Source organism: Natator depressus, chromosome 22 (assembly GCF_965152275.1).
Source record: "Natator depressus isolate rNatDep1 chromosome 22, rNatDep2.hap1, whole genome shotgun sequence".
NCBI lineage: Eukaryota > Metazoa > Chordata > Testudines > Cheloniidae > Natator > Natator depressus.
In genome coordinates, this window is record NC_134255.1 from 2977391 (window position 1) to 3001772 (window position 24382).

General features: G+C 49.2%; 1 protein-coding gene and 1 non-coding gene across 3 annotated transcripts in view; one reads left to right on the forward strand and one right to left on the reverse strand.

Moving 5' to 3' along the window:
* The window catches only part of ESAM (endothelial cell adhesion molecule), an 89932-nt gene that overhangs the window by 31718 nt on the left and 33832 nt on the right, over window positions 1–24382 (forward strand). Inside the window, exon 1 of one of the 2 annotated variants that reach the window (XM_074936887.1) lies at window positions 20219–20261. The exons of the other annotated variant lie outside the window; for it this stretch is intronic. Within the exon in view, the coding sequence (XP_074792988.1) occupies window positions 20234–20261 (28 nt within the window). The 5' untranslated portion in view covers window positions 20219–20233. Of the gene's footprint in view, window positions 1–20218; window positions 20262–24382 lie in introns of those variants that run through there. 2 annotated transcript variants of the gene reach the window in all.
* Window positions 5534–5627, reverse strand: TRNAI-UAU (transfer RNA isoleucine (anticodon UAU)). The gene is made up of 2 exons: window positions 5590–5627; window positions 5534–5569 (listed from the first exon to the last, which is right to left on the reverse strand). It is a non-coding gene; the product is annotated as a tRNA-Ile (tRNA).

Sequence of the window (24382 nt, forward strand, 5' to 3'; positions counted from 1 at the left end):
AATCCCCTCTCACGGTCACAAGTCCAAACACCAAGTACTTTCTCCCCACATGGGCTCTTTCCACTCCTTTCTGGGTTATCTTTCAGGCTCTGGCTCTGGAATACAGCCCTGGCTCCCAGGTTCCTTCCCTGGAGTCCCCTCAGCCTCCTGCAGAGCCTAGCACAGGGCCTTTGACAACTGCCTGCCCACTCTCCAGGTTTCCACTCTGAGTTCAAGCCCTTTTAAAGAAATCACCCAGCTGATCAGGACTGGATGGGGATGGGGGTTGGGGTTGCGGGGGGCGAGAAGGGGTGGAGGGGTCAGTTCATCCAGCACAGCAGGTGTGGCTAAACTCAGCTACCCTTAAAGGGACATGGCCTCATCCTCAGATTTAGGCAATTTACTTGCTCTGATCTAGAGTGAATAAGTCACTGAGAAGATTTCTGCTAAACTCCTTTTAAATCAGACCTATAAATATTCACTGACAAAACAAAACTATAAGAGAGAAATGCAGGTAGCAAAGAATTTCCCATGCAAAGCAGGTGAGTTATGAAGCAGCAGCCAGACAAACTGCCCGGAGCAGCAGCAGCTCCTCTGTTCCCAGCGCTTCTGGTTGGACTGGCGGAGAGCATGCAGCGAGCTCCTGGAGCCAAGCATTAGCAGGGTGATGCCATCTTTCCAGTGCACGAAGCTAGGATGGGAAAGTGACTTCTTAGGGTACAATAGAATCATAGAATATCAGGGTTGGAAGGGACCTCAGGAGGTCATCTAGTCCAACCCCCTGCTCAAAGCAGGACCAATCCCCAATTTTTGCCCCAGATCCCTAAAAGGGTCCCTCAAGGATTGAACTCACAACCCTGGGTTTAGCAGGCCAATGCTCAAACCACTGAGCTATCCCTCCCCCCAGAGACGACAAGCTGCAAGACGGGAGGGAACGCTAGAAGGGCGCTTGTTCTTTTAGCTTTCCCTCATCCGAGACACACACAACGTGGCAGAAAGCGATGAGTGTTGGCTCGATTGCCCCGTTCTGTTGCACCCATTGAGCTCTAATGTGTTGATACTGATCCGTTCCAAGAGTGCAAATGCCACATACAAGGACCTGAAAACTGGCCACACGGAGCTTCCCTGTGCATGGCCCTGGTGCTGCGGGGACAGGTTGGTAATGGGATCCTGGTCCAGCTTTTTTCTGCTGGAGTCACTGTACCTGTGTGCACTGTCGCCAAGGCCGGACATCATAAAAATCCCCAGTTCCTCATCCGAGCACAGAAATGGGAGATTTCAGCCCTCCTGATTCACAGCACGAGCCAATGACTAACTGCTGGCTGGGTTAGAAAGACCCTTCCCCTGTAGGTGGGTTACTGTGTAACTGTCCTTTCCAGGGGTTTGACACGTTCCTCTGAAGCAGCTGGGGCTGGCCACTGCTGGAGACAGGATACTGGGCTAGACGGACCACGGGGGGGATGTGCGCTAGGGCAATTCCTCTCGCCTATTCTGCGGGGTCTCTAGCATTGGTGGGTCCCGACTGCAATTTGGCTTCTGAGCCTGTGGCCCTGCCTTTTCTTCGCACTCCATGTAACGCTGTTCCAGCCAAGAGAGTGCCCATGAACAGATCACTGCTGCTGCTGACTTCTGCCTGCTAACGCACCAGAGCCGCTGGTTTTAAATGCAGTTTGGCGTCTATTAGAGCTCTTAGTCTGAGGGCTTGTCGACTCTAGAAGCGCTGCAGTGTAGACGCTACCTGCACCAACGGGATGGGTTCTCCCCCCGGCGTAGGTAATCCTTCGCCCTAGCGATCCCCTCTTGGGGAGGTGGAAGAATTCTGTCTATACCAGGGGTTGTGTTGGCTTAACTGTGCTGCTTCGTGTCGACAAGACTTGAGTGCGCGTTAGCAAAGACTGACTGTCCATCACCAAGTGTGTGAAATCGCCCCGAATTAGTACTGCAAATTGTATTATTCAAATTGATCTCCCTCCGAACGCATTTCCGCAGCCCACGCCCATAAAACTACATTCTAGTTAATCGCTTTGAGTCACCGAAACTGTTAGGTGAGAGGTGAAACTTCTCTTCAGAGCGGAGCACGGCCTCTCGGTGCTGTGCTCTCACGTACACAGGCCTGCAGCATTAGGGGTCTGCCTGCAGCTGACGCGGGCTTGTGGGGCTTGGGTTGCCCGGCTGTTTCACTGCAGTGTAGATTTCCCGGCTCAGGCTGCCACCCGAGTTCTGGGGCCCTCCCACCTTGCAGGGCCCTAGAGCCTGGGTGCCAGCCTGGGCCCAGAGGTCTACATTGCAATGAAACGGCCCCGCAAGCCTGAGTCAGCTGTGGGTGTCTAACTGCGGTGTAGACATACCCTAAAGGGACAAGCTGAGTGGATGGCTGCTGCCTCTCCGGCCCCCTCCCCTGGCTCAGCCACGGGTGGCCGGGGGGGGGGGGGGGAACTGATCCACAGGGAGACTCAGGCCTGCAGCTTAGTGGCCTGAGGCCAAATTTTTAACTGAGCCAGTAGCAGCCCTGTACTTTGACCAGGCCAGGGAGCATCTGGAATCAGTTTGAAAACACGATGCCAAAGTGGGATAATCGGAAGATACCTTGGAGCAAGGGGCTGAGCTGCAGAGGAAGGGCAGTGGCACAAGTCAATGGCGTTTGCGAGTCTGGGATACGATGAATGCACTGACTAGTTGTGGCCCCCCAAGCAGAGAAACTGCTGGCTCTGCCGCAGGCATTAGTGTCTGACTGTGCTGAGCGTGTGCTGTAGAAAATACCTAAATCTTGGCCACATGTCCTGGTTACAGACCAACACACGGTGCTGAGAGTCTCGGGTTAGAGGCTCATTTCACAACCTGCATAGGAGACTGCCTAGCCCCAGCACCCTCGTTCTTCCTTCATCCATGCCCCAAAGGTACACTTTCACCTTGTATTGATCCAAGGTGTGATCGCCCCAGCCCTGTGGCTGCCCATACTCAGACACCCAGGGCCTGGGCTGTACGAACGCTCTGCTAGCTGGCCTGGTGGTCCCTGAGTCTGCACTCGAATGCATGCTTTGTCGTATCGGTTGTGGACTCTCTCCCTCCCCAGGCGTCAAGGATCCGCAGGATGCCAGGCTCTGCTTGAGGGATCCTGGCACAGGGGCTGGTGGGGGAGAAAGGATTGTAGATTCTGACCTGCACTCTGAAGAGGAGGGAATAATTGAAGGGGGCATTTTTGAGTCCTCCCCCATCCTCGGTGTCATAGAATCAATCATAGAATCATAGAATAACAGAGTTGGAAGGGACCTCTGGAGGCCATCTAGTCCAACCCCCTGCCCAGAGCAGGACCAATCCCAACTAATTCATCCCAGCCAGGGCTTTGTCAAGCCTGACCTTAAAAACTCCTAAGGAAGGGGATTCCACCACCTCCCTAAGTAACGCATTCCAGTGTTTCACCACCCTCCTAGTGAAAAAGTTTTTCCTAATATCCAACCTAAACCTCCCCCACTGCAACTTGAGACCATTACTCCTTGTCCTGTCATCTGCTATCACTGAGAATAGTCTAGATCCATCCTCTTTGGATCCACCTTTCAGGTAGTTAAAAGCAGCTATCAAATCCCCCCTCATTCTTCTCTTCCGTAGACTTAAACAATCCCAGTTCCCTCAGCCTCTCCTCATAACTCATGTGTTCCAGTCCCCTAATCATTTTTGTTACCCTTCTCTGGACTCTCTCCAATTTCTCCACATCCTTCTTGTAGTGTGGGGCCCAAAACTGGACACAGTACTCCAGATGAGGCCTCACCAATGTCGAATAGAGGGGAACGATCACGTCCCTCGATCTGCTGGCAATGCCCCTACTTATGCACCCCAAAATGCCGTTGGCCTTCTTGGCAACAAGGGCACACTGTTGACTCATATCCAGCTTCTCGTCCACTGTCACCCCTAGGTCCTTCTCTGCAGAACTGCTGCCTAGCCATTCGGTCCCTAGTCTGTAGCGGTGAATTGGATTCTTCCATCCTAAGTGCAGGACTCTGCACTTGTCCTTGTTGAACCTCATCAGATTTCTTTTGGCCCAATCCTCCAATTTGTCTAGGTCCCTCTGTATCCTATCCCTACCCTCCAGCGTATCCACCACTCCTCCCAGTTTAGTGTCATCTGCAAACTTGCTGAGGGTGCAATCCACACCATCCTCCAGATCATTAATGAAGATATTGAACAAAACCAGCCCCAGGACCGACCCTTGGGGCACTCCACTTGATACCGGCTGCCAACTAGACATGGAGCCATTGATCACTACCCGTTGAGCCCAACAATCTAGCTAACTTTCTACCCACCTTGTAGTGCATCCATCCAGCCCATACTTCTTCCTGACAAGAATACTGTGGGCGACCGTGTCAAAAGCTTTGCTAAAGTCAAGGAACAATACATCCACTGCTTACCCTTCATCCACAGAACCAGTTATCTCATCATAGAAGGCAATTAGATTAGTCAGGCATGACTTTCCCTTGGTGAATCCATGCTGACTGTTCCTGATTACTTTCCTCTCGTCTAAGTGCTTCAGAATTGATTCCTTGAGGACCTGCTCCATGATTTTTCCGGAGACTGAGGTGAGGCTGACCGGCCTGTAGTTCCCAGGATCCTCCTCCTTCCCTTTTTTAAAGATGGGCACTACATTAGCCTTTTTCCAGTCTTCCGGGACTTCCCCCGATTGCCATGAGTTTTCAAAGATAATGGCCAATGGCTCTGCAATCACATCCGCCAATTCCTTTAGCACTCTCGGATGCAACGCATCCAGCCCCATGAACGTGTGCACGTCCAGTTTTTCTAAATAGTCCCGAACCACTTCTTCCTTCACAGAGGGCTGGCCACCTCCTCCCCATGCTGTGCTGCCCAGTGCAGTAGTCTGGGAGCTGACCTTGTTCATGAAGACAGAGGCAAAAAAAGCATTGAGTAAGTTAGCTTTTTCCACATCCTCTGTCACTAGGTTGCCTCCTCATTCAGTAAGGAGCCCACACTTTCCTTGACTTTCTTCTTGTTGCTAACATACCTGAAGAAACCCTTCTTGTTACTCTTAACATCTCTTGCTAGCTGCAACTCCAGCTGTGATTTGGCCTTCCTGATTTCACTCCTGCATGCCCGAGCAATATTTTTATACTCATCCCTGGTCATTTGTCCAATCTTCCACTTCTTGTAAGCTTCTTTTTTGTATTTAAGTTCAGCAAGGATTTCACTGTTAAGCCAAGCTGGTCGCCTGCCATATTTACTATTCTTTCTACACATCGGGATGGTTTGTCCCTGTAACCTCAATAAGGATTCTTTAAAATACAGCCAGCTTTCCTGGACTCCTTTCCCCCTCATGTTATTCTCCCAGGGGATCTTGCCCATCAGTTCCCTGAGAGAGTCAAAGTCTGCTTTTCTGAAGTCCAGGGTCCGTATTCTGCTGCTTTCCTTTCTTCCTTGTGTCAGGATCCTGAACTCAACCATCTCATGGTCACTGCCTCCCAGGTTCCCATCCACTTTTGCTTCCCCTGGGCTGGAATTCTACATTGCCAAGTGAGGGGGGTGAAGCCATTTGGTTAATGAAAACCAGTGCTCCAGGTGAGGCTTGAACTCACAACCTCAGCATAGCTCCTCTCAGCACTGCCCTATAAGTACTGTGCGCTAACCAATTGCGCCACTGGGGCACCTGTTCATTGCTCTTCTCCCAGGCCCCTAGGTTGATAAAGGCAAGGAGTGACCCCCCAAAATTCTCAGTGGAGTTGAACGAGGGTAGAGACAAGTGTTGATACTTGGTGGGGTGGATGTTATTTCTCAGTGCAACAGTAAATAATGCATGAAAGTCACTCAGATGAGCACTAAAAAGTGAAATGCAGTGAAATCCAAACATCAGAAGGGTACATTTGAAAGGAGAAGGGTTTGCAGTTGAACAAGAAATCTCTTAACACCTCTGTGTCGTGCTTTCTTCATACGATTCACTGAAAATGTTTCTATTTAGGACAAATGCCATTTTTGCAGCGTATGGGACAAATCAGTAGTCCTGTGTTCAGGAAGAAAGGCCCTCCCAAAGCTCCATCACATGAGGGGCTAATGTAGACATTGTCTGTGACCCTGGTGATCGAAGGGGACTATAAAGCAGAGCAGATCAAAATTTGGAATTTCCATCCCAGAGGAAACTTCAATATTTGTTTCTGTCCCAAATTGGGATGAAAAGCTGAAGTATCGAAATCTTTCGTGGAACAAAAAATTCTGAAAAGTTTTGATTTGGGAGTGTTCAAATGTTTTGTTTTTCCCCTTTGGCTCGGTTCACCATTAAGCTGTCTGCCTGAGCCACCAGGGAACCTTATGGGATTGTAGTTGGGGTGCTTCATTTCCCCCATTCTTGCCTATGGCCAGGCTCCCCAACCAGACTACATCTCCCATGATGTACTCTGGTCACAAGATTTCCATGATGCATCACTGCAGCTCAGCCAGAAAGGCAACCATGAGGCATCATGGGAGATGGCACTGCAGTAGCTCAGGTGAACACAGATTAATGCTGGGCTGAAACTAAACGTTTTGATTTGATTGAACAAACCCCGCTGTTTCAATTCAGGATGACCTGACCCCGCATGAAATACGTTGTTTTGATTTTCCTGGTGGAACATCAACATTTTCCACAAAATCAACTTTTTCAGGCAGAAAGTCTTGACTTATGGAAACCACATTTTCCACTGAGCACATATTTTGATGGAAAATTCCCACCCAACTCATATATGAAGGTGGAGGGGAAGTGGTTGTGGCAACAGCTACCTAGTAAGGGTGTTCTTTATCACACCCAGCTGGTTAGTAAGTTGGAATGGTCTTTGGCAATTTGGTCCCAGTGGCTTGATTTTGTCTGGAATCCTTTGTCTGTAAATCAGTAAGAGACTCCCGAGGGAAGGGCCTGGGATTGTGCTGTGGGTGAGGGTGTTGTCCATTTCTCCCAGCTGGTGACTGCCCACTGGTCTTTTAGATTGAGTTGTGAATATCTTTTTTTCCATTTCAAGTAAGCTACGTGCGAGTATAAGTTTTGCCCATGACATTCTCACATGATTAGAAAGGAGCAGTTCTACAATGCTTTTTGAAAAAGCGCCTCTGAGTCTCTGTGCTGGCTATCTTGGGACAACTTGAAGTTATATCCCAGGGGAAATACAAACTAGCTCACTAAATAGCTCCATGATGCTATGCAGCGCTTATTCCAAAAATGTTAGCTAATGCCGCAGTGAACTCTCTGGGTTATAAAACATTTCGGATTCACTGATCTATCTCTAGCATCAGAAAGAGATTTCTGGGTCATGCTTTAGGACAAAATCAATACAGAGCCTAATAGAAAAGGTAACGTAATATAAAATGTCTAATGCCTTAATACTCTAAAGATAAAGGGCCACGGTGTAATGAGAATCAAGCCCGATATGTCAAAAATATATTGCCAGGTGATACACACAGATCAACTCTTTTCTATTCGTTTGGATTTAACTGCCTGTGCTCACCCGCGCTCTGTACGTCGACGCTACGAGGGGCGACTGCAGCAAATGTCGCTAAACCCACGCTAGCTTTGGTCCAACTAGCTCGAATAACAATAGCAGTGACGCTGTGACCGCGTGAACTAGTCACTCGAGTACACAGCCAGGGTCCGGGACAGCCTCGTACAGCCCGTGCTGCTATGGCTTCACTAACAGCATTATTCAAGCTGGCGCGGGTCTGTCTACACCTGCTGCAGTCACACCTCTGTTTGCAGTGTAGACTCACCCAACAGTGTAATGCTTGCTTCCAAAAAGGAGTGACGGTTGCACATGCAAACTCAAATTTGCTGGCTTTGGGGGACTTTAACTCTGCAGTCTTAACGTTGCGTTAATGTAGGGATTGATTATTTATTTAGTTATTTATTGCAATATTAAGACTTCATTTACCAACCTTTCTAATGATTGCTTTCCCATGCAGTACTTTCAAATGTCATGGACGTGTGTACTGCCCTCTTGCGGGGTAGCTGACATGCCCTCGCTAAGAGTTTAGGAATTCCCTCCTGGATGCGGTCAGGGCTGGAGCATTAAACTCTTCTCAGACTGATCTGAAATCTCTCCTTCTCGCAGGACTAGGCACTGGTGAAGTTTGAGTTTTGAGCCAACAGTGTGGCTGAATTCTTTCTTTTTCTAAAGCTCCAGTATGTCTCTACCGCCTTTCCTACTGTCCAATAATCCTCAAGGCTGCATGGATTTCCCTTCCCTTCTTCCAGTAACAAAAAGTTCATTCTCTGGTTAAGACACATCTAGTAAAGCTTCACTTCAGAGCATGGCAGAGTTTTGAGCAAGTGAAAGGGCTACAGTGGCAGTGATAAATTTGGGACAGGCCATCTGGAGTAGCGGTGGGGCTGCTCTGGATCCTGCATGAAGCCACAGTCCGACTCAAACAGACCATTCCTGGTATGGAGTCCCACAGCCAAGGTGCCACAGACAGGAGCGTTGCCCTTGGCCTGGTCCTGACCGGACCTACAATTCAACTGCTACATCCTAAAATATTTACGTGCTTGCTGTCCCTACCAGATATGCACCGTGATAGGATGTCCCTATAAGCGAGGCGACGTAACACTGCGTGTGTAAATGTAAACGGCTCTATAAGCAGAGGTAAGATGAACCAGACTGATGGGTGCCATCAGACTACTCTGCTACACTTGGTCCAAAAGGCTGTCAAACCAAATGATCAAGCTGTGTGTGCTATTCTGCACCCCACTTGCGTTCTGTAACCTCTTCCTGACCTGCCATCTTGGACTCCCTGCTGGGAGAAACCTCCAAAAGAGAGAGACTCCTGGTGAAGAGAGAGAGAGACTGCTGTACAGTACTGCGTCCAAAATATCCATCAGTGGGAGAAATAGAGAGAGAACCAACCCTCTGGTGGTCTGCGAGCAACATGAAAGGGAGACCGGCTCAGAGCAAGGCTTGCACAAATGGAAGCTAGGTGTTTTCATCACAAATATTCCCCAGCTTAATCTTCTCAACGATGAAGTGTTTTAGTCCTTTCCTAATCCGGCAGCAAGAGCCTACCTACCCAAGTCACCTACCCAAGCTGCACCTTCATAGCGCTGTCTATGCAGCTCTTTTTAGAGCACTGGCGAGCGCCCCACTAGCCCAAATCAGTCAGCCAGGGCTGGGAGCTTCGCTCCCATGGGCTCCAAAACGCTTATAGCCATACCCAGTACAAATAGCCCTCAGCACTGAGAACACAGGCTCTTTCTTCCTCTGCCCCATATCTGCGACCTGTGTAAGCTCTCCAGAAAAGGACTAAGGCCCTTGGAAACTGCGTAACAGACAATAACCACAGAGCTTGTCAGTGGAGAAATAATTTCAACAGCTACGGACTGCGAAAGGTTGAGCTGATGCATGCGGTGGGTTTTCTCTCTGCCTGCGTGTGTCCAGTCTGCCAGTCACCCTGGTATCTCAGTTGTGCAGAAGTCTGTAGGCCAGTCTCTGTGAGTTCTGATGGGATGCTCAGGAAGTGGGTGGGGGCCGTGCCACCAATTTTTTCTAAGTCCTGTAATTCAAAAACTGCTTTTCCAAGAACCTTAATTAAAAACCAACCGAAGCACTGGTGCAGGACCAGTTCCCAGCTGGCGTGATGCTCTTGCATTAGGGCTGGGGTGAGTGGGTGTTTTCGAATCGGCGTTAGACTGGTAATTTGTCTTTATATCCTTAACGACAGAGTTACTGCTTGGGGTCCCTAACCCCAGTATGGGTGATGTAGCGAGTTCCTCTGAGAACCGGAACGGCCTCAGTTGTCCACACATGCAGCCTTAGCATCGCATTAACGTAGGCCTTTGCTTTTAGCACTTTGTTCGCATTGCTTTGTCTTACCTGTGCTGCTGGTTGCCAGTGGTTACCATTCCAGCCTGCACCTTGTGGGGAGTCCAAGCCCAGGCAGGAGTGGTGCGCTACTAACAAAGAGAGAGAGTCACAAGGTCCAGCCTAAGCCTTCGCCCCAGGCTGGGCTTTCCCGGGGGTTCCTGCCTCAGAACTGCTCAGCCCACATCCTCAGTCCTCTGTCTGGGCTCTAAAGCGTTTTGGCTAGAGGGTTACTCCCACCTCCCTTTATCTCCATGAGTAGAACTAGCTGCACCTGCCTCAGGGAGGCTCACTTAGACCTCGTCTTTTGTAGAAAAGGTTTGATGGGGTAGTTGTCCCAGTACAACTCTACTGGCAACCCTCCTAGTGTAGACACAGATTATACTGACAAGGGTGCTTTTGCCAGGATAGCTTGTGCCAGCTCCCAGAATGAAAGAATCTAGGCCAGTGAAAACACTCTTTTACTGGTATATCTGAGGCTATGTTAGGGCTTTTGCTGGTGTAGAAATGTTGTTTTTTAAAAAAAATCACTCCCCAGCCGACACGGCAAGTGTCAAGTGTAGGGTTGGGCTCCGTCTCTTTCAGGAGGATCCTCAACAGCAGCTCACAGGAGAGGATGGCCAGCCTTGTACGCTGTCCTAGAAAAGTCAGCCAGCGCTCTGGTGAGATGGGAGAAGAGGCTGAGTCCCAGGAGACGAAGGTCCTGGTGGTGTTCGTTAAAAAGCCCCTTGCTAATTGAGTTTCTCTCTCTCTTGGGTATTTTCTGTGCAAACTCCCCAGGATTCTGTGTCTCTTTGCTGTACATTCTTCAAGAGGGTGAGGTGCCATGGAACTGCTGATAATACATGTAGAAGGGCCCTAGTCAGATCCATCCGGAGGTTCCTCTGTGTCAGGCGAGTTCCAGCTCTGCCCTGCCCGGAGATTGTGCTGGCTAGAATACGGCTGGCTCTTTGGAACCTTAAACACAGCCTGGAATGTGGGGGAGCTCCTGAAACTGACCCTTCCAGTTTATTTCAGTGAGTGGCTTCCCACGCTGCCAAGAGAGATGGGGGAGAACCTGTTTGTGGAGCTCTTTCCCCGTTCTCTCTAGTGCTCCCCTGCGATTGTTTGTGGTGGGGATCCACACACTTGGCACACGAGCCTGTACCCCAGCTGGCATCATGCAGGAAGCTGACTGCTAAGAGCAGTGGTCCTGGGTGACGGATGCTCACCACTAAGCAGCGCTCACAAAATAACAAGGACCATCGTGGTATCCTAGGAATGTAGCTAAAATGCAAGAGAAGGCAGGGTGTAGCAGATGGTCTGGGTGGGCACTTAGAATGCACAGGTATTTAGCTACATATACTGGAGTATGGTTTTTCAATGTCTGTATCAAAATTTGGTATGAACTGAGTAACAAGTTGTGATCTATGGTATTGTTTCCAAAAGGCAAGAAATAGAATATGCTCCCAAAGTATCCGACCACCTTCCCCCAAGTCTTACAAGCTTACACAACCCATTTTTATTGCCATTTCATTTAAAATTTAAAAAAAATCTCAGGTATGTTTGGCTGGTCCCATGGAAACAGCATTCTTCTAGCTCCTAAGAGCAGATTGTGCAAACTGACAAGTGGAAAAAGCCATGCATCCTGGAAGTTTTGTGGCATGCAAAGAAGTTAGCAAAAACTAGTGAATATTTCACCAACATTTCCCCCTCCTCCCTCCTCAACCTCTAGTTTTATCCCACTGTTTTGCCAGCTGTCATGTGGGACTTAACAACCCTGTCACATCTCATTCCAGCAAGAAGCTTCTAAACATGGCAGTTTTAATAACCCCAGGTGATGGCCTATCATCACATGATGAGTTGTAATCAATAAATCATGTGTGAGATGTGGCTATGTAGGCCAACTCATATCTACGTTTCAATGTCCAGACTGTAAGAACATTTCTGAGCTGGTTGCTGAACTGTTCCCCCTCCTCAGTGCCTACTTAAGAGTTGTTCTTGGCTCACAGCAACTGCAAGAAAAATCTAATTCCATTTGTTTCAGGCAATAGAAGGCAATGGAATGAAGGAATTAACTGAAATCCCCTCTTGCCAAATAGCCCTTGCTGCCATCTATGGCTTTGCTAAGCAAGTGTGGAACTTAAACCGTTTGCAAAACAAACTGCCTGTCTGGTTTAAAAAACAAAAAAATCCACATGGCCTGTGGGAGGCGATTTCAGTGTTTATCGTGCGCCTCGCAAGATTTGATATTTTATTTCAAAGCCCCCACTCCTGGAGTCCCCTGAATGCATGAGAATTTCAGCTTTTTTTTTCTTTTCTTTTCTTTTCTTTTTTTTAAATGAAAGTTTGGAGCCTTCCTGTGGGCAGAGAGCTGGGAAATGTGAATCTTGACTTTTCAAGCACCAGAGGAAAAATCAAAAGTCGTTAATCTTAAAAAAAAAAAAAAAAAAAAAAAAAAAAAAAAAAAGCAATCTTTGTGATTGTTAAGCCAAAATCTTCTGATTCCTTTTGCCGGGGGGGGGGGGGGGGGAGTTGACTCGTGATTTTTTGGGCGCTTGGGGTTGGCAACCTTGCGACCAGGTTTGGGAGCAAGGGCGGGGAGCACAACATTTCAGATCTACAGTTGAATATTATTTGGAGCCAAAGTGACCAGAAGCACAATCCTGATTTGCAGCCGCCCTTGGGTAAACTGTACAAATGCACACAGATGTTCAGATTCTCAAGGAGCTCCTGCGGCCTCCAGGTAAAGCCCCAGATGCTCACTGGATGCAACTTACATCAACCACTGAAGTCACTCAATTTCTAAAAAGATTCCTTGATTTAAAACAAGTTGAGGCTTTGTAAAACTAATGTGAAAACTTGCAGCTTTAGATTAAATGTATAAAGAACTAAATGTTGCTTTTCAAAGTCTCTCCTGATAGGGTGTTGTCTTTGAATTTTATATAACTGCTACAGGTAAAAACAAAATATTAAAGATGAAGGCCGTGAGCCCGCAAACATTTAACCAGCTGCGTTCCTTTACTTACATGAATAGTCCTCTTGACGTCACTGGAATTAATCTCATGTGCTTAAAGTTTAGCATGTGCATAAGTATTGGTCAAAATTGTATTTTTAGTGGCATGAAATCTTTGTAACTTCAAAACAACATTGCTCCAGTGCTAACAATGAAAAGTGATCTAGACTCTGCAATAACTGTGTTAATGTACTGAAACTTTTTTATAGAGCCCAAAGTTTCCAGAAGTAGGAGCCTGAAGTCCTAAACTCATATTTAGGCACCTAAGGGTAGGGATTTCTCAAAAGTGCCTAAGAGTATGTCTGTACTGCAAAGAAAAACCCTTGGCACCAAGCCTCAGAGCCCAGGTCAATTGACTTGGGTTTGTGGGGCCAGGCTGTGGTGCCTAAAATATCAGTGTAGACATTCCCACTTGGTGGGAGCCTAGGCACTGAGATCCTCCACCATCACTGGGTTTCAGAGCCCAGACTCCAGCCCAAAGGGGAATGTCTATACTGCTAATCTTAGACCTGCAGACCATGCCCTGCTAGCTCAAGTCAGTTGACCCAGGCTCTGAGCCTCGGCACTGCCGGAGTTCTTTGCAGTGTAGATATATTCTCAGTGACTTAGGAGCACAAATCCTTTTGACTTTGAACTGCAAACGCTGATGGAGGAGTATAGCCTGGTGAAAGCATTTCAGGTGTTTTGGCTCGTGGAAGATCAATCAATTGGAAAGTGATGCTGGTTGCAGATACAGCGTGGGCTCTTTGTTCTCCTTCTTGTTTTGGGTTTGTGGAGGTCTCTCAGTAAGGAAATGAACAAGGCCCTGGACATTGAGTGGCGTGGGGTGTTTTGGTAGAGTTAAGCATTTTAAGTGTGAAACTTTAGGGGAAAAAACTCTATATAAATCTGAAATTCTGCTAGGAATTAGGAAACTAATTAAAGCAACAAGTACAAACCTCCAAGTTAGCAGTTTGACTCTCAAACGGGAAAAAAGTAAAGAACCAGTGACACGTATATAAAGATAGAATTATAGAATCGTAGGACCGAAAGGGACCTTGAGAGGTCATCTAGTCCAGTCCCCTGCACTCAAGGCAGGATTAAGTATTATCTAGACCATCCCTGATAGGTGTTCGTCTAACCTGCTCTTAAACATCTCCAACAATGGGGATTCCACAACCTCCCTGGGCAATTTATTCCAATGCTTAACCACCCTGACGGGAAGTTTTTCCTAATGTCCAACCTAAACTGCCCTTGCTGCAGTTTAAGCCCATTGCTTCCTGTCCTATCCTCAGAGGTTAAGGAGAACAATTTTTCTCCCTCCTCTTTGTAACAACCTGTTGTGTACTTAAACTGTTATGTTTTGTCTGAGTCTTCTTTTCTCCACACTAAACAAACTCAATTTTTTTTCAAACTTCCCTCATAGGTCACGTTTTCTAGACCTTTAATCCTTTTTGTTGCTCTTCTCTGAACTTTCTCCAATTTGTCCATATCTTTCATGTAATGTGGCGCCCAGAACTGGACACGATACTCCTGCCGTAATCCACGCTGATTAGGTCTCAGCTGAAGAATTACTTCTCATGCCTTGCTTACAACACTTCTGCTAATACATTCCAGAACAAAGATTGCTTTTTTTGCAACTACATTACACTGTTGACTCATATTTAGCTTGTGATCCACTTTGACCCCCAGATCCCTTTCCATAGTACTCCTTCCTAGGATTTCACATTTTGTACATGTGCAACTGATTGTTCCTTCCTAAGTGGAGTACTTTGCAATTGTCCTCATTGAATTTCACCCTATTTACTTCAGACCATTTCTCCAGTTTGTCAAGATCATTTTGAATTTTAATCCTGTCCTACAAATCACTTGCAAGTCCTCCCAGCTTGGTATCATCTGCATACTTTCTAAGTGTACTCTCTACGCCATTATCTAAATCATTGATGAAGATGTTGAACAGAACTGGGCCCAGACCTGACCCCTGCAGGACCCCACTCAATATGTCCTCCTAGCGTGACTGTGAACCACTGATGATTACTCTCTGGTGATGGTTTTTCCAACCAGTTTTGCACCCACCAGATAGTAGCTAGGTTGTATCAGATTTATATTTTTAAAATGTATTTTACGTTTTTTAAAACAGTTAATTTTTAAAAGTTGTGTTTTTTTTCCCCCTTCACCCTCCTGCTCAAAACCACTGAAAACCAGGGTTGTTGGGCCTGACCCCAGCAGCCTTTGATAGATCTAGAACCCCAGGACTCCTTCAGAATGGTTCAGGAGGGTGCAAGGTTATTCTATGGAAAGCAGCACAAGGCTACAGTAGGATCGTAGGGTGTGCTGAAACTTCCTAGGTGAGACTCTGCCTGACGATGTGGTTCTGTTGAAGGTAGATCTCCAAAGGCTTTAATGACTCCAGTGTTGTTTCAAGCAAGCCTGGTGAATAGCACCCAGGAATGCAGTGTCCTGGAAGATCAATGACTCAGTCACTTAGGACTGTAAGGGTTGCATGTTCCGGCTGGTTTCTTATGAAAGTTCCGAGGTGCTTCTGGATGTGGGTGCATCTGGTCCAGGTGCTGCAGTGACCCATTCTGCGTTCGTTAGTTTAGATAAAGAGCATTTCACTGGGGAGTATTGGCAGGCTTCTAGGGAGTTTGAGGCAAGTCAGCTGCCTGTTGGAGCTAGTGTCAGACACTGGCACAGCGGTTTACAGGAATCACAAGAGACTATCACCAGTATGGGAAAACAAACAGGAGCTGGTGTTCTGCATGGTGACCACATGGCCAGGGCAGCTTTGCTCCTCCTTCATCCTCTGAGACTTTGGGTACATCTACAGTGCAATAAAAGATCCATGTCTGGCCTGCGTCAGCTTATTCAGGCTCGTGGGGCTCAGGCTGCAGGGCTGGGAATAGCCGTGTAGAAGTCCGGATTGGAGCCCAGGCTATGAAACTCTGTGTGAGGAGTGGGTCTCAGAGCCCGGGTTCCAGCCGAAGCCCAAACGAAGCCCAACTGCGGCTGTTAGCCCACAACCCAAGCCCCATGAACCTGAGTCAATTGTTCTGGGCTCTGAGACTTGAGGCCCTGGGTTTTGTATTCCAGTGTAGACAGACCCTTTGTGTCATGTTGGCCTTGACGGCAGATCTTTGCCTGAGGGTGTTAAGAAGCATTTGGAGTAGTTTTCAGTTTGCCGGCCATTATCGTAGAATATCAGGGTTGGAAGGGACCTCAGGAGGCATCTAGTCCAACCCCCTGCTCAAAGCAGGACCAATCCCCAATTTTTGCCCCAGATCCCTAAATGGCCCCCTCAAGGATTGAACTCAATAACCCTGGGTTTAGCAGGCCAATGCTCAAACTACTGAGCTATCCATCCCCGCCCCCCCATATTCAAAATATAGTTGTCATAAGTCATTTGGGGGTGAACCAAAACCATTCATTTTTTAAATTTTTTTGGCAAATTGAAAAGCTGAAAACAAATCGTTTCAGACTGAACAACACGTTTGCTTTTAAAAACTCAAAATGTTTTGTTTCCGTTTCAACCCTATTTTAAACCTTTTTAAAATAAAATTAAGTGACACACCCAGTCCTTTGGAAACGAGAAATTGAAACATTTAGAAAATGACCAAATGAAATGTTTCTGGTGTTTCAGAAGTGTGTTAGGTTGTTTTTTCCTCAAACCATTTGGTGAAATCGACACGAATTCAAAACATTTTGATGTTGCTGAATCTGCATGTTTCCCCCGGAAAGAACTTTGCCTGAAATTTTAGCTCCTCTCTGGGTGGGGATCTTGTAAACAATGAGGACTGGCTGCTGTAATCCTTCCACCCCAGTGTGGGGACTTGTTGCCACGCTCCTTGTTCTGCTCTTCACAGCTAGTGCCGCACCAAGGTGGCTTGTGGGGGAGGATGGGGCCAGGGCACTGCCCGCTCCACAGAGTACTGACATTGGCGGAGCACGCACAGGGTCCTCGCACGTCTTGTGCGGGGTCACGCTGCAGGGAGATGACCTGTACCTTTCCTCCCCTGCTCCCCATGCACCTGCATGAGCACCATACGCCCCTGCCTGTCAGCCTGGAGACTGGGGGTTTCTTCCACCCTAGTGATGCCTTTATGCATTCAGGAGAAGGTGTTGTATGCGACCCTGGCTGCTTCTGCAGTGGCACGGCTGGGTCTCCAGCTCCTGCACCATAACCCTTGGGCCAGCGGGGAAATCCTCTCTAGTAGTAGGAACGCTGTCCGCATCGCAGGGAGGGCTCCACCGGGCAGCACCCGCCAGTATCACTGCATGGGCTAGCGGGTGGAGCAGTGAAGATGTGCAGAAGCCACTGCCCTCGGGCAAAGGTCTCCCCTCTGGAGAAGCAGTGATCTCCACCCCGCTTGCCTTGGCCTGGTTCCTCTTGTGTAGGGAGCTCTTTTTGTTTCTGCCCCTTATTCCACGTGACGAGTCGTCAGGCTGGGCCTATCTGGGTGCGCTCCTGCGAGAGTTCTTGGGGAGGGGCAGGGCTCTTGCTATGCCCAGCGAAGGGAGAAGGTGCGCAGTGTGAAGAGAGCCCCTTGGCTCCTTGTTGCGCTGTTCCAGGGTGTTGCTGGGGTGTCGGATCCTTGGCCGCAGAACTACTGAAGGTGCAATGCCCGTCCAAGGAGTGAGTCTGTTGAAGAGAGTCCGGTTACTTTGGCAACGGCCTTGTATTCCAGCTGGGAGATTCAGTGCAACTCTAGGGAGAGCCACCAGCCCAATGGCATCGCCCAAACTGTCCATATCTGCGAACTGTCCTAGCGTTGGCCTGGTGATGTATTGAGTTCATTAGAGTTTGTTACAGACCGTCAAGTGCTCATCAAACAGCCAAGTGAATCCAAGGAATTGTCACTCTTTTGCCAACATTTCTCAAGCAGGAGGAGAATGCGTTCAGAGTGTGTTTTCTGCCAGTTATTCACCGAGTTTTAGTTCCAATAAGTGTGGTAAGAGCAGGAAACTGGGAATCAAAGAGCTGGAGACTCAAGCTTTGACCTTGGGCATCTGGACTAGAAATTAGAGATGGGAAAGAACTTTCCAGTCCCATCTAGCCTGTCCCATCAGGGCCTGAGCAGGACTGTTCTACACACCTTGCTGGAGGAAGCCTGAAAAGCAACATCTCTTGCCCTGAGGGGGTCTGGCCTCTTTCCACCCCATCCACAGGAGGATTCTCCAAGCCCGTGGTAGACCAGTTTTGGGAACAGGGTCTCCTGTTTCCCTGGGATCTAGATTTGCAGGGAATCCTCTCCTGTCTTTGCTCCTACCCTGCCAGACACATCACATCAGTTAGGGCTGCTGGCCACACAGCAGGGATGACCAGGCAAGGCGCTGGGTCTCTGAATACTGTGATCTGTAGGCTGAAGGGAGACGCTCTCTCATCCCCCACCCATAACATGACAGCTCTGGTTGTGCATCCCAAAATCAGATTGGCTTCCATTTCCACCATATTGCTTTGCTAAGCTGACGTCCAGCATGTTCATGGTCACCTCTGTGTCTTTCAGCATAGCTGCTTTGGAAGTGAGTGACTGAAACCTGCTCGTGTAAGACTGGAGGACTGTTCTGCCCCTTCAGCTTGTGCATCCAAAGAACATCTGACCGTGCTTGTTCTCACTGGCAAGTAGGAAGAGTATTCCAAACCCAGTGTGTTGGTGAGAACTTAAAACAAGCAAACCCAAATTCTGTCATTAGCCCGATTGCCAGTTTAGTTACAAAGCATCTGTTTTCAGATGGTGAATTTCCTTGAATGATGTGACCCTCTTCACATAACATGAGAACCAAGGGTCACCCAACGAAATTAATAGGCAGCAGGTTTAAAACAAACAAAAAGAAGCACTTCTTCACACAACGCACAGTCAATCTGTGGAACTCCTTGCCAGAGGATGTTGTGAAGGCCGAAGGTATAACTGGGTTCAAGAAAGCATTAGATGAGTTCATGGAGGATAGGTCGATAATGGCTATTAGTCAAGAGGGTCAGGGACACAACCCCAGGCTCTAGATGTCTCTAAGCCTCTAACTGCCAGAAATCTGGGACTGAACGACAGGAGATGGATCACTCAATAATTGCTCTGTTCTGTTCATTCCCTCTGGGTCAGCTGGCATTGGTCACGGTCAGAAGACAGGATACTGGGCTAGATGGACTATAGGTCTGACCCAGTATGGCCATTCTTATGTTATGCTCGTTTGAGTTCTCTCCCTGGTGAATGATACATATGGAGACTCCTATGTTGAGACATCAGAGATGGCCACAGCTGGAGATGGGACAGTGGATGGGGTGATACGGAGAATCCTGCCTTAGATGCCTGGCTGGTGTCTTGCGCACATGTTCAGGGTCAAATTGGTTACCAGATTTGGGGTCATGAAGGACTTTCCCTCCCAGGTCAGCTTGGCAGGGACATATGTGTGTTTTTCACCTTCCTCTTCAGCATGGGACTGGGATCACTTGCCGGGCTCATCTGAGCCTAAAATTATAGAACCACAGGGCTAGAAGGGTCATCTAGTCTAACCCTCTGCCAAGCTGCAGGATTTGTTGTGTCTGAACCATCCAAGACAGATGGCTCCAGCCTCCTTTTGAAAACCTCCAACAACTTCCCTAGGCGCCTGTTAATTGTCCTACTCTGCTTACCGTTAGGAAGTTTTTCCTAAGATTTGTGTCTCACCTGATCAGGTCCTCGCCATGCAGGGGCCTCAGGCGTTGGTGTCACATTGGTGTTTCTGGTTCTCTGCCTGGGAACTGTAGTGCTTTGGTCTAACTGAAGTTATTGGGTCAGTGCCGGGGTAACTGGGTGAAATGCAATGGCCTGGGCCATTAGACTAGATGGTTTGATGGTCTCTTCTGCCATTAAACTCTGTGAAACTCAAATGGTGGCAGCTTAAGGGAATGAACTTGCCCTGTGGTGTGCTTTCATCCCAGCTGTTCTGTGGAGAGCGAGCACAGCTGGGGCTCCTGTTCGCAGGGAAGGTTGAACCTTGCTGCTTCGCTGTAGGGGATGTGACTTTCAGACAGTCAGTCCCCCGCTCCTAGGGCAGGGGCGTTTGGAGTGGTCCGTGTGGCCAGGAGATGCTCGCCTCCAGGCAGTGCGGGCTGCTTGTGTGCAGGGAGGGGATTCTCCATCCCCCTCAGGGAACTGCTTCAGGAGTCAGTCGTTTCTCTCTCCATGTAAAGCCATCTGGTATGTTAGCCCCACGCTGCTGGGGAGTTTCAGTATTTAACTTGAAATCCAGCCAGCAAACTGGGAGCTGCTTCCCTTCTTTTCCTGAGGGAGTAAATAAATAAAAGGGCTGGGAACAATAATGGGAAAAACCTCACTTCCCAGGCTGCCTACCGTGGAGCAGCTGAGCTCGCTCGCCGGTTTATTTACAAAGCCTCTGTTCGGAGATGATTAATCTCCGGTGCGCGAGTGAGTGATATGGAGACTCCAGCGGTGAATTATCACTCTAGCAGGGAGGCAGTGGCTGGGTTTCCATGTCAGCCAGGAGCATAACTGGCTCTGGTAAGTGACATGATGAGAGCTACCTCCGTGATCCCAGCCATTATATTCTAGCCCCACTGTGACTCTTGGCAAACTGCCAGCACAGGAGCTGCCAGGGAATGGCCATTTACTAAGAATACCATCAACCTGGGTCCATCGTGAAGCTGAAAGCGGATCGCTTCCTTGCCAAACGCCCGCTGAAGGCTAGCTTCAGACACTTGCCTGCCCACACGATTGTAAAGAGCCCGCCTTGTTAGCCTAGTGGCCTTTTCCTCTTGCTGGGATTTCTTAAGTTCTTATGTTCTTACAATGGAGTTAGCTATTCTTAGGCTATGAGTCGTCCACCCTAACGTGCCCAGTGATGTTAGGCTAATTTCTCTCAGCCATACATGGAGCAGGTGAAACCCGCAGCTTTCCCCAGGGGAGCCATAGTTAATGAGAGCCGTGTGGACTGGAATTGTGTTGAACCTTGAATTCAACATGCAGCTCGGTCTGTTTAGGTGGAGACGATTCCCTTTACATTGTTCAAATTGCCTTGTAGAAATCTTGGAATCTATTGTCTTCCTGAGAAACTAAGTTATCGCCCAGCAGCAGTACTTCCTGCCTAGGAGCTGCAAGGAATGGTCAGGAAATGTTACTTGTGTCTGGGGAAAAACAGATATCTTAAGAAGTCTAAAAATATCCAAGCACGTGCTCATGTTTATGTCCTGTGAAATATGAAGAAATTTGCAGTAAATTCCGAAGTCATCGCCGGATGTTGTACGCTTATTTGGAGGGACAGTCGGCGCTTACAGCACTGTTATCAGCTCCTTGATGCTGGGTTTAGTGGGTTGTGATCCCCTCTCTGTGGAATCACCAGCTTCTTTCTGTGTCGTGGAGCATCGGGATGCCCTGGTGAAATTGCAGGGGCAGAGAAACAGGTTCCATTGTGTAACTTTACTGCGTTTTCCCCCGAACGTTTTAACCCCACCCACTCTCTTGGAATAGTGGCTGTGTCTGCAAGCCAGGCTGTGTGTTTACGTTGTCATCAAATTTAGTTCATAGAGCTTAAGGGAAGAAGGGACCATGAGATCATCAAGTCGGACCTCACAAGCCCTTACATTTCACCTGGTTACTGCTGAACTGAGCTCAGCAGCTTGTGTCAGCTAGTTATAGTTAGTCCAGATCAATGCTAGCCCCCTCCCTAGGGGCTTACTTGGACTTGTTACACTGACAATGCCGTGTCTCTACAGGGTTTACATTTAGCTTGGTGGCGGAGTGTACAAACACTGCTTTTTTGTCGTGAAGACCTAGGCTAACGGGTGCCTTTGGCATGTGCTCTGCAAGCCAATAACGGGGAAAACCAAACCCCAAAGCAACAGAACAAAGCCAAGCCCCTTCTATTTCATTGACTGGCTAAAAGCCCAGGTTACTGTGGCTGAATGATCTCTCCTGCCTGGCGCAGTGCTGAATTTCCTTTATAAACCCAACCAAACAAAACCCGTAACCGTGCTCTTCGCTATGGGCCAAGAGCTGCCCTGACGTGGCCAGAGCTGGGCGGAGGGGCTGATGTTCCCTCATTTCGGCTGCCCGAGCCAAGCCCGGTTTGACTTAGCTGCGATTAGAACGATACATTGTTCTCTGGGGCACTGAAAGTGAAATCTCCTCTCTCTGTGGGGGAAGAGCCCTTCCTCCATTTCCCTGTCACCCTTTCCCAGACGACCAGGGACTAGAACAGAGGTGGGCAAATTACGGCCCGCAGGCCACATCCGGCCCGCAGGACTGTCCTGCCCGGCCCTTGAGCTCCCGGCCGAGGAGGCTAGCCCCCGGCCCCTCCCCTGCTGTCTCCCCTACCCCGCAGCCTGAGCTCGCCATGCCGCCAGCGCTCTGGGCGGTGGGGCTGTGAGCTCCTGCCGGATAGCGTGACTGGCTCCTGCCGGGCGGCGCGGCTGCCAGACATGCTACTATAAGCAGCATGGTGGGGCGGGGGGGGTTGGATAACGGGCAGGGAGTTCCAGGGGGCAGTCAGGGGGCGGGAAACAGAGGGGATTGGATAGGGGGTGGAGTCCTGGGGGGCAGTTAGGGATGGGGGTGTGGACAGGGGTTGGGGCAGTCAGTGAGCGGGGTGGTTGGATAGGGGGTGGGGTCTGGGAGAGGGGTTGTTATGGGTGGGGGGTCCTGGGAGGGGGCGGTCAGGGGACAAGGAGCAGGAGGGGTTGGATGGGTCGGGAGTTCTGAGGGGGGCAGTCAGGGGGCGGGGGCCAGGCTGTCTGGGGAGGCACAGTCTTCCTTACCCGGCCCTCCATACTGTTTTGGAACCCCGATGTGGCCCTTGGGCCAAAAAGTTTGCCCACCCCGGACTAGAGTGAGCCCTCCTCCCAAGGCCCATCCTGGGTTGGGTCTCTCTTCTCTGCACGGAGCAATCTGCGCTTTGGTGAAAGGCCGTGTGCTGCAGTTCCCCCCCGTTGTCCGTGGGAGTGAAGAGCTCCCCAGTGATGAGAGCTTGCACTCCGACCTCTAGGATGCCTCTTCCTGACAAAACAGCAAAGCCCTGCTCAGAGCCCTGACTGACTGAGGGACATCACTCGAATTGCCCACAATCTGACCGTCTTTCACCAAAGCTGCCATTTCCAGCCGGTGGAGCTGGTGCGGCTGGCAGATGCTGGCAGTGTTCCTGGGCCTTGTGTAACTCCTATTCCTCCTGGTTGTGGTGCTCTGTCCTGTATAGTGGCACCGAGACCACTTCGAAATGAATGAGTCTGCTCTATAGCCGTAGCTAAGTGTCATGTGGCTTTTAGCTCATGCAGTAGAGGCTCCTGCAGTGAGCTCCAGAGGTCCCAGGTTCGATCCCGCCCGACAACGACCGGGGTCTACTGGTGTTACACTTGTATCATCTTCCTCTGTGTTATGTCAGACAGAGCCCCGCTGTCAATGCATGCAGATAGTAACCCCCCAGGGGGGCCAGCTCCCCATTGCCCTCTGGGAGGGCCCTCTTTGCCATAGACCCTCCTCCCAGCTCTCTGTGCTGCTCTCTTGGCAGTCCCCTTGTCTGGGGTTCTCTGGATAAAGGAGCCCTGTGTTCATGGTCACTGTCCCGGGCTATCTTTAATAGGACCGGCTGAGATATGGAGGGTGATGCATGCACATCCAGTTTAGGTTTCTTAGACTTTAGGATGAGCTAGATTTATTGCTACCATTTCTCCATTCATGTGTCATAAAATATCATGCTTGAAATTACTCTAAGCCCCAGAGGTTTTATGAAGACTAATGGTTATGCCCAGACTGTGCAAACCTGGAGCCTGGTAGCTGCACTTAGAACAAGAGGCTGTGATGAAATTGCTAGACACCACCTGCCTAGGTATTGGCTCTGGGTGAAACTGCACCAGTGGAGAGGGCCTGCCCCAGGCCTCGTAAGAGGGACCTGAGGGATGCATAGGACTGGAAGTGGCCCTCTGCACAAGGGGAAATTTCACTCTGTTCACCCCTAGCGCCCTGGCAGTGACTGAGAACTTGTCTATATGGGAGAGCCTGCCCCATTGGACTGGTCTAGTGATCCCAGGCTAACCCAACCCCCAGTCCGGTAGGAGAGAAGCTTTTCCCCATTTTGCTTAAACCTCTTCTCAAGCAACGGACACTAGGCCACAGAAGGCCCTCTCCCACCAGACTCCTAGGCCATGCCTACGCTACAAAATTACGTCAACTCAAGTTACATGGGCATACAGCCGCCACAGTTAATACATCACTTGTGCGCATGCATACTTGGCTTCTTGTGTCAGCGGTGTGCGAACTCACCAGGCGTGCTTGTACCGATGTGAAGTATGGTGCACCAGGGGTAGGTATCCCAGTGTGCAACTCAACATCATCCAGCACATTGTCTTTTGGGAAGTGTTGGCAATGCACGATGGGGCTGAAACAGGTCACGCAGGGGTGACTGGGAGCAAGGGACCAGCTTAACAGTTTGCAACTGTCTCCATCACGTAATGTCATCTGCATCAATCATTCTCGCTCCATTTTTTTTTCAAAACCCCACGAACCCGTGTGCCCCCCCATTGCTGTCTGTCATCTCTGACAGACGCCTGGAGCCTGCCCAGCTCTGCACTGTTATGAGCGTTGCAAGCACAGGGCGCATGATCTTGAAGCATTTGCAGAGCTATGAGAAGAAG